This window comes from Crocodylus porosus, unplaced genomic scaffold (assembly GCF_001723895.1).
Source record: "Crocodylus porosus isolate Cpor-Errol unplaced genomic scaffold, CroPor_comp1, whole genome shotgun sequence".
In the NCBI taxonomy this organism is placed as follows: domain Eukaryota; kingdom Metazoa; phylum Chordata; order Crocodylia; family Crocodylidae; genus Crocodylus; species Crocodylus porosus.
In genome coordinates, this window is record NW_017728924.1 from 2731841 (window position 1) to 2742476 (window position 10636).

General features: G+C 44.7%; 1 protein-coding gene across 4 annotated transcripts in view; it reads left to right on the forward strand.

Moving 5' to 3' along the window:
* Positions 1–10135: 10135 nt before the first annotated feature.
* LAMP2 (lysosomal associated membrane protein 2) overlaps positions 10136–10636 on the forward strand; it is a 23763-nt gene continuing 23262 nt past the window's right edge. For all 4 annotated transcript variants that reach the window (XM_019540193.1, XM_019540192.1, XM_019540195.1 and 1 more), the window contains exon 1: positions 10136–10217. In XM_019540193.1, the coding sequence (XP_019395738.1) occupies positions 10139–10217 (79 nt within the window). In that variant the 5' untranslated portion in view covers positions 10136–10138. The remainder of the gene's footprint in view (positions 10218–10636) is intronic.

The following is a 10636-nucleotide window of genomic DNA, read 5'->3' on the forward strand; positions in this document are numbered from 1 at the left end:
CTCTCTCTCTCTCTCTCTCTCTCTCTCTCTCTCTCAACATCGACATTTTCAGTAAAATATCTAGTTTTCCGTATGAACTGCATCAGGAATCAGTCTCTTGTCCATAAGTTCAGGCATTTGACTGCTCCACTGTTAGAGCCACCCTTGTCTTCACAAGGCCCAGCATTTGCAATAGGGAGGTGTGTTTAAGATGCTGGAAGGCTGCTTCTGCCCAGGGAGGCAAGCTTTCACTTGGATATAGGAAACCACTGGGGAGAAAGAGCAAGGAAAATAAATAATGCTTTTTCTATGTTCCTTTTTTAAACTGTTCTTTCTACATTGGTTCTGTATCATGTCTCTCTTCCCCATCTGTGTGATGGCTCTGCATTTTTTGTGTGTGTGTGTGTGTGTGTGTGTGTGTGTGTGTTTTCAATGAAATTTGCTCAAAGAAGTATTTTTGGTAACTAATTACATTTTTATTTTGAGAAAAGGAGATGGAAATCAAAATACCTGACCGTTCCAGCTCCAGATTGTTGTGATCTTGGTTGGAATTAAATTGCATATATGTACAAAAATGACAGATTTTGATAGAATCCCCCATTAGATGTTGAAATTCAGCTGACCACAAAGTTTACAAAGTGTCTTTTTGTTTTTGGTTTTAACATCCTATTTATTTCAGTGAGTTGAATTCCGACGTTATTATATAGAAAACTCGTGTCTTTTAGTTGTCATTTAGATAGATACAAAGTTCTGATGTCGAAATGGAGGCAATGTTTTTGTTTCATTGACAATCCTACTATAAAAGCTGCCCAATGAAGGGCCTGTGAGGACACTGAACAGACCAGATGCTTGAGAAGAGCAGGGAAAACCAAGCCCTTGTTTAGAAAAGACTTGTGGGATGAAGAAACAACTTGTGAATTTCTGCCAAGGTCTTTCTTTCCTGGTTAATGACAGAGCGGCAGCCAAGATGAGTATCCAGCTGTTAAACTCTGCAACTTCTTGCTGGGATCATGTGCCTGCCTATTGAGCCATATATATATATATATATATATATAATTTTTTTTCAATTGGCTTGGACCACAACTCATTCGGCTACAACACGAGGTGTCTGTTTGCCCATACATTTTAAATCTTCACTCTTGCATGCAGTTTATAGCAGCCTTGTTAATAAGAAATTGCAGTTTATTCTTAGAAATATATATTTTAGGTTTTTTAATCTTTATACCCATAAATGGACTATTTTTTGTCTTGGCTGGTTTGAAAGAAAGTGACCATTTTGTTTAAATGCTGTAATTGCGGAAGTGTTGTAAACATTGTTTTGTTCTATAGTTCACACAAAGGTGCCAAAGTAAATATAGTTAATAACAAAGATGAAAGAAACCTAGCAAATTTTTAAGTTGCTTTAGCTGTGGTTTATATTTTGGTCTCTGCTCATTTCTCAGTCACAGTATCTTTCATTTTCCTAAACATATCGTTTTGCCCTAATGCTTTCTTTTAAACAATGTTTTATTTGTGCATCTAAAAATTGTTCAAATGCCACTTTGTTTTTTTAGTGATTTCATATAATAGGAAGAGTATTTTCTTTGAAAAGTTACACTAAAGTTGTAAGAGTACAGCAGCATTCAAAAATGTAATATAATTTTTGTATAACAATTCTTCAGAAGTATGTCTGGAGTGGGGGAAAAAAAAACTAACCCTGTTACTTTTAAGAAGCCTCTTCACTCGGCTACTAGAATATAAAATTGCATCAAATTATAGTTTTCACTGCATCAGAAATTATAGTTATGCAGACTTGCAAACAGGGCATGTGTCAGCATTGCGTCCTTTAATGCAAAAAGCGAAACCTTTTTAATGTTTCATAACAAGTCTGAAATGGGTACAGAGAGTCTTTCTTAAGTTGGTAAATAATGTAAATACATGTCCTTTCAAAGAGTGAGTCTGTTACCTAGGTATTTTGTGTCATTTAATAAATATTAAACAGTTTTGTGTTGATAAATTGTTTGTGTGGAATGCCTTTTTTTATCCAACTTTTTGTATCCTGGGTCTGCTAGCATCCACTTTTTCCTCCTGCATGTCTGGGTTACATTTCAATGGCAAAAAAGTCATTTTCCTACTACTTGTCCATTCTTAGATTCAGTAGTAAATAGTTTTTTGTTCTGTCACCATGCTTTCTTGAGTGACTCATTCTTAAATACACGCTTCAATTATATTTGTCCAGACCTATTACCTCTTAGAAAATCTCTTCTCTTTGTACAATAGTGTGAGATTGAGACATCTTAGCATCTGTTATACTAGCTGCTACCTGAAGATTAAATGTACAAATGTAGGACTTTTTTGTGTCTGCACAGACGTTTCTGAAAGGCCTTCGTCTCAAAGGAGTCCCACTGAAGGCAGTGGGACTACTTCCAAGAGTTAGGATGGGGTTGGGTTTGGTGTGTTTTGGTTTTTTTAATTGTTTTAACAAAAAGCGGTGGGCAATTTGTTTTCAGTATTTAACGGAAGGCTGGAAGCTTCTGGCTTGAAGCAAATGCTAATTCTTCAATGAGGCATAGCGTGTACTACTGGAAGGCTGAGCTTGACTGATCAAACTGCTGAGTTCTTTAAAGGGAAAAGAAGCTCTTTATGTACAGTGCTTTCTAGTCTCTGTCCTGTGCTTCCCCTAGTCTTACTATTTTAAAATATCTCTTTTAATGTTGCCATATTACAGCACAGGGAAGAGAACTTTATGTATATTAACATTTTGAATTTTAAAATTGCATTCCTAAAAAAGGACAAAGTTGGATATGTTTGAACATAAACTCCTTTCTTAAACTCTTCCTGTTCCTGGAGAGATTCAGAATATTTTTAAAATGTTGCAGATGGCAGGAGAACTTTGAGGCTTATGCCACAAGGCAATGTCAATTATTATCACATAACTCAGTATATGTAATACCTTGCCCTGCTAACAGAGGTGTCAGTTTAATAAGTTAACAACAGACCAAACTTGGCACTAAATCTAGTGCAGATTAGAACTGGATTGTTTTTTTAAAAAGTAAGTGTGGAGAGGTAGGACTATATTGCGTTTAAAAACTGAAACTGAATTTCTGCGGTGGGGTTAGTGGGAGAGGAACTGGATGGTGCAGTGAGGTGTTTGGTAAAAGGCAGAAATAGCATCAGCCTGGGGAGAGAAGCAGGGGCTGATCATCTGCAGGCAGGAGGATGGGATTTCTCCTGGCCTTTGGGCCTTGCCACTCAGCAAGACTTTGGTATACTACATAGAGGACATTTAAAGGTCTGGGCCATTGGGGTGGGAGGGAGTAGCAATCATTCTACCAAACTCTTCACTGGCTTCTTTTCCAGGCTGTTCCCCTGTTCTTGGTTCCTAGCCACAAAAATGGCCTCTCCAACTTCTGCAGGATCAAAGTGTACAGAGGGCTGCAGCCACATAGTTACGGCTTTTCAAAGTAAAGAGAAGAGATCTCCGTTCCACTACTATGTGAAAAGCATGTCCCAGAGCAAAGTTCTCCACTGAGCATATGTGGGGTCAAGTGTAAAGGTCACACTTGAAGCAGTCTTGAACAGAGCGTAGCTACAAGCCAAGCTCCTGACTTGTTTTTATTGCAGCAGACCTACAAGAGGACATTTTATACCATGATAACGTGATACCACAGTAGCAGGTACTACAGAAAGGACTTGATGTCTGTTAAATGTGAAAAGTAGGTTTTCTATCATTCCCTTCTCCTTACAGCACTGGACTCCGCTGGACAAGACTACAAAATTATTTCAGTGCTACCTAGTAGCAGGTGAAGAGTTTTAAAAGAAACTCTGTTTTAGGAAAACGCTGGATTCTTAAACCAGGTCAAATTTACTGTCAGTGTTATTCAGTGCAGTAATAGAGATTTCCCTTCACCCTGTCAGTAAACACAATCAAGTTAAGTAGGTTTCTGATCTAGCTTTGCTAGCCAAAATGCCATGCTAGCAGAGGAACAATTTTAGCTTATCTTAACAAAAGAGCATCACTAACAGCATAAAGAGGACCAAGTGCTAATCTGCTTTGTGCTTATAAAAAGCCAAACAGACCAGGCTGAAAAGGGACAAAAACAATCATTTCAAGCAGAGGGCAGAGAGTAAAAGCAAGAGTAATTTTAGTGACTGACATAGTAGGAAAAACAGATATCCATTCTTTGAGAACTGAGGTTATGGAAGTGGGAGAAGTCAGCAGCCCTGCGTGGGAGCTGCAATTCTGCCCTGCTGTGTGCGCTCTGGAAGATGACTTAGAGTTGAAGTCTTGCTTTCTGGCTTCATGTTGCTTTCCCTCAACTTCAGACCTTCATCTGAAAACAATCTGCCTTCTAGAAGGCTTGCATGCAATGAAGCACACTAGCATACTGGTGTCATTAGTACTGTGCAGAACATAAAAGCCCTTCGGGATGAGTGAAGTAATCATGAATAGCTCCAGAATGGAAACAGCGGCAAGCAAAGATCAAGGTCAACAAACAGCTTTTTCTGACAGATACCGATCTGCCAAGAAAAACCACCAGGCAATCAAGCAGAGCTGTTTACCTGTACCTATAACAAGCTGTACGCTACATGTGCCCTGCATGGAAGCATTATTTATCATGGATGGTATGAGGACGTGTAAACAAGGCAGCAGATAGGCACCAATTTGATTTAATTAAATGCTTTCTGTGCTGTTCTTGTTCTGAGAGGACCCTTTGAGCCATCTCCAAGCAGGAACCTCAATGAATGGATGCAGTGGAATAGTTCTCCCAGTTCCTTTCACACCCCCCGGATTTTTTGCTGAAGGGTTTAGCCAACTCCTGCAAAATACTATGTGCCCTTTTCCTTGCCCCTCTTCCTGGAGCTGTTTTCCAGGAACAGAAAATCATGTAACCCCAAAAGCTGCCCCTCCTTGGTTCCCCAAATCTGGGTCAGTGTATATCTTTCTTCTCATTTTTTCAAGTCCACACTTCGTGGTGGGAAGCCAGATGTTCAATTGAGGCTTTTGCCTGCCAAGCCCATCCCCTTCCCTGCTCCCCAGCAGCTTTTACACTGAGGGCAACAAAAATGGGGAGGGGGCTAGGGGACATGACTTATAATATAAAGAAAGATGGGGGGGGAGGGGAACTGGTCTTATTTAGTCTAGAGAAGTGGAGACTGAGAGAAGACTTAATAGCAGTCTGCAACTACCTGAAGCAGGGCTCAAATGAGGATGGGGCTAGGCTATTCTCAGCGGTGGCAGATGACAGAAGAAGGAGCCAACGGTCTCAAGTTGCAGCAAGGGAAGTTAAGTTGGATATTAGGGGAAAAATTCTCACTAGGACAGTAGTAAAACACTGAAATGGGTTACCCAGAGAGGTGGTGGAAGCTCCATCCTTAGAGGTTTTCAAAACAAAGCTCTGGCTGGGATGATTTAGTAGGGCTGGTTGGACTAGATGTGACTTCCTACCCTCATTTTCTATGATTGACAATAATGAGACCTTTATTTCACTTGCCTGTTCAAAAATGGGCACTATTTACACCCCAAAATGGGTACTACTTACACATGCCCAAGTTACACAGGTATGGTGTCCTGTAAGATGAGACAGGTGGCTGAGCAATGGACAAGAGAAATGAAGGCAGTGGGATCTGGAAGAAATCAGGTGAATTCCTTGCTTGCTCACTCACACTTTGTGACATTGGGCAACTTATTTAACTGACCATCCACCAAGAGGAAATACTTTCCCTGTGTTGTGGGTAAATGGTAGAGAGAAAATCTGTCTCATTATAAGATGCCGCAGAGGACCTAGTACATAGACTGGATTATTGGACATCACTAGGAATCTCCAAAGAGCTCGGAGGTTTGACTTTCTGTTTAAATTGCAGTCCTCTAAAAAGTATACGGACAACCCAGATTGTTCTTCCACCTTGGAAGCAGGAGGTGGCTGACGTACAAACGCAGAGGCTTCCGGGAACAACTTGTTCTCTGGGATCGGTGCACACTTAGCTCCAGAACTGGAGCTTCCACAGGAGAACACTATAGACATCAATAAGTAATTAATTAAAATGTTAGCACTGCCACTTTCACCCTTGCATTTAATAGCTCCCAAACTCTACTAAGCTGTCAGTTGCTCTTGCAAAACTTGCAAGCTTTCACTACTGACTGTCTCTGTAAGAAGTTTGGTGAAGTCTCAGCCTGGAACCATTTCACCCCGACTGGCTGAGTACTAGCCGCATTACAGCACGCTCTCTCCAGACGAGGCTTCTTTGGAAACTGGTGGTGTAAAGCACAATGACTTATAAATGCCGGGAGGCTAGTGCCACAGGAAAACCTGATAACGTGTTGCTGTTGCTGCTGGAAGAGTCTAGCAAGTAATTAAATCAAGTTGCACTGATTTAGCTCCCAGTGATGAAATACTCCCTTCTTCACCCCACCCTTTTTCCCCTCTCATCAGCAGACGAAAGGTTTCCTCAGCTGTTTGGGAACACCATGTTGCAAAGCCCTTTAGGTGGAAGTTTTGTTTGTTCTGCCTCTTCTGCAACCGGATCTACCTGCCCTTTAAGTTAAAGCAGAAGTTTGGTTTTTTTCCTTCTCCCATAATAAAAATGCTTCACGTGACTGCCAGAGTCTTGACTCAGCACTTTCACTAAGCAGCTGAATGTAATTGTTTGGTTTTCCGCCTCCGCTTCTTCCAGAAGCCTGCCTTTCAGGAACACCAGCCCGCTGCCGTCAGCAATCTTCCATCCCGTGCGTTACTCATTTGGGATGGCAAGAGATTGTTTTACAGACTCCGGAAGAGCAGCTGCAAGCTACCAAGATCCATTCCTGTGCTAATCCGAACCGGCTGATGCTTTCGCAGCCATCAGGATCCTATTAGCAGTGACACCCTGCTGGACAGGCCGGGATTCTCATTAAGCAGCTGTCCAAATCCTTACTCCAGTGCGGTCCAGCTAACCAGATCACGCACGGTCTAGGGTGAGACAGGGCTAGTGGTGAACACACTCCTGTTAACGTGGATCTGTCATGCCCAAGTGTGTCCCCTATAGGGCATAGACTCGTGCCCCACGCTTCTGAATTTTTACTACCTCCTAAAGCAGGATTGCACTGGTTCTTGCCATGGTGTGAGCTGTGAAAGGCAGGCCATAGTTTTCCCTAAAAGGAGGTTTTACTAAAGAAAATGTCTGCAGATATGAACAAACAGACTAAATATAACAACGACCTGTCAGGTATGTTATCACCTCCCCTTCTCTATTTGGCAATTTGTATGTTACAAGACCAAAGACTGGAAATATGCCCCTGCTATTGTGAACATTTGGGCAAAAACACCAAAACCTCTGGATCCATCATGATATTCCCTTCTCTGACCCAGGGCATCTTTAAATTTCAGTGTGCAAAAATAATCAGAATGCAAGCCCTATTTGTCTGCCCACCTCTAATTACCTAAGGGTGGGGCCCTACCTTTTGAAGCATGTGATTTCACTGGAGGTCAACAGGACTACTTGTGTACTTAAAGTTAGGCATGCTTAATCCCCTGGCTGATCTGAAGCCAGATAGGAATCTTGCCGCAGAGATCTGTAAAGTGCTCCACTCCCCCTTTCCTTAACACTACCAATATCAAACTCAGTCTAGCATGAAGTAAAAATGGCAATGCACCACAGAAATACCCCATTCCTTCAGTTCATGCACTCACAGTTGGGAATAATTCATTAAACTTCATTCATCCTCTAGTTCAAACCTCTCCCTAGCTGACGTGCTGTTTTAATACATCGCACCACAGATCACTCGGGTCCACCATTAATGGCAATCAGCCACATGACTCTAGCATTTCAGGATCAAGCACAGCTGAAACCAGTACCACAGCAATATATATAGATATATATCTATATATCAGAGGTTGGTTCCTTAGAAGTTCCTGAGTACACAAGACCTACCCCCTTTACAGGGAGTTGAGGAAGTTTAGCACCTTTCAGGATAAATCGTGTAAATGGGTGGCAACCAAAAAAATTCTTGCCAGAAAGAATTAGACAGATTTTGGTACAGGAGAGAGGGTTTATTTTGCCCCTTTATTTTTAAAGCTCATTATAAGAGGGGAGGAAAGCCTTTAGGACAGTGGTTCTCAACCTGTTTAAACTTGCGGCATCTCCGGATAGACTCAAGGCACCATGTGGAAAGTGTCAGCTCTTAGTTTTCACCCTTTTTTTCGCCTATAGAAAATAAATAGAGCGTGTTTTTTTCTGTCGCAAAGAGCTCTAAAAGTCCAGAACAAGGGCTTTCTATTTGAAGTCTCTGGGTTTCTCTTGTGAATCGTGGTTGTAAACTTAACAATGCTAACATTTGATGGTGCCTCACAGCACTCTTGAAAGAAGCTCAAGGCACCCCAGAGTGCTACAGCAGTTTAGGAACTATTGGTACGGCTATAATCACTGTTTCAGGAACTACAGTACTGGAAAACCTGTCATGCAGACTACGCACCTGCTTGCTAGCTGTGCTTCTGCTGTTGGCCCAAACTAACTAGAGGTGTTGAACTGGAAGAAAATTGCCAGCATAGAGTTATCATCTGGTTCTCTTTTACAGAACTCACCATAACATGCAAAGTAGCTGAAGGATGAGGACCCTGAAAACTGGAGCCAAATTCAGCCCTGAATTAAGTCAATGTAACTTTATTGACTTTAGTTGTGTTCAAACCCACTTCCAGAAAAGCAGAACCTGTCCTTATGTTTCCACAAGCCAGCCTGCAGAGGCCCAGCACTGTAATGGGGAGCTGGGACCTAGATGGAGATGCCTAATCCTGCCAGTGCGGCGTGCATGAAATGGCCGCCAAAAATCTCAAGCGAGTCCTCTGCTCGAAGGGCCAGCAGGATCAGGCTAACTGTTGGGCTGCTCTTTAAAACAGTACAGCAGTACAAGCAATCATCAAACATAACAGTTAGTATTACAGATATAATTTGACAGTCGTTATTAATACTAGAGTATTACTCAACAGCCCTTAGGCCCAAAGAAACAAAACCTTGGGATGGTCTGTAAGTAGCACCATCATCATTGTTCTGCCTTTCTGAATCTGCCCATCGGCTCCCCTCATTGCACTGCATTCAAGCTGCTTGTCCCCCCCTTCAGTAACCTCCATGGTTCAAAATCTTCTAGTCCTTTCTCTCTCCACACTTGGACTCTTATCTCCTCTCCATTCAACTCAGGCATCTATCTCTCTGCACAGCCTAGCACAACGAGCGCACGGAGACCCCGGGAAAAACAGGTTCCCAGTTTGCAGATCCAGGGCCCAGCAACTGCTCTGATCTGCAGCAGCAGTTCCCAGGGAAGCCCGACATCAGCCGCTTTGGGCTAGAGCCTAGGTGGGGAAGGCGGGAGCCACGGCTTGCAGGCGTAGGAGCTGCGAGGGGTGGCTGAATGGCCAGGTGCCTGGTGGGAATGGCACAGCAGCTTGGTCAGGGTGCTTAGCGAGGACGGGCTCTTCGGGGAGCCAGCTCCGTGCCAACCGCGTGCCTCTTGTGCACATCAAACTAGGGTGGACTTTGGCAAAACAGCCAAACCCCCAAGGCAGGTCACTGAAATGGAAAACTGCAGGCCAGGCAATTAAAGGCTAGTGAGGTTATGAGCAGGGATCCTGGTTTTCCTGGATAAAAAAAATTCCCTATTTTCAGGTAGCCCCAAACCCACATTTTCCATGATCAACATGAAACCCCACTATACATACATATAGATACACACACACACACGCACGTATATATGTATTAGTGGCATGCAATTTTAAATCATGGAAAAATGTGCATTTGGGGTTACCTTTTTTAACTAAAAAGTGAGGATTTCTGCTTATCAAAGAAAACCAGGATCCCTAGTTATGAGCAAGGGGGTGGGGGGAAGCTTTCTAACAGAAAGTTATAGTGCTTTCACTTCCAACAGGACCCCCCTGACAGAGGCCTGCGGCGCGGTATCATTGGCAGTGCCCCGGAAAAACCTTGCCCGCGCTCCTCGACTCAAGTCCGATTCCTGTGCCCGCCCACGCCGCTACGCGGTGGGCAGCGCCTAGGACCCATGGAACCCGCCAGCGGGCGGGGCCGGCCCTGCGATTGGCTGCGCGGGCAGCGCCCCGCCCCCTCATATGACCGGCCTCTGCACTCTTACTGCGCCCGCCCGTTTGCTTGCCTCCGTCTCGGGGATTCTACCAACGCCGACGCCCGTCGGAGCATGGAGCCGCGCTGGTCCCACTGCGGGCCCCTCTGCCTGCCCCGCCACTGTCTCCTACTTCTCCTGCTCTGCGGCTCCGGTGAGTGGTAGCGGCCGCGACTCCGCGGGGCCTGTGCGGGCCTACGCTCGCCCGCTGCTTCGCCTCAGGGCGGGCCCGGGCCCGGGCCCGGGCCTGGGGAGGGGGGTGACGGACGGGGGCCGCGCGGGGTCATAAGGGCTCGGGGGCGCGCGAGGGGCCTGTGACGCGGGGGCACGTGACTCGGCTGCTTGGCGAAGTGGGGCCGTGCGCACGGCACCTGTCCAGGCTCCTCCCCCCTCCCCGCGAGCCACTGACCCAGGCCCGAAGCGCGTCAGCGGCTCCATGCCCCGTGGGCTCCTGTGTACAGGCTCCCGGTGCCCGTTGCACGTATGGCGCTGCGTGCCCGTTGCACGTATGGCGCTGCGTGCCCGTTGCACGTATGGCGCTGCGTGCCCGTTGCACGTATGGCGCTGCGTGCC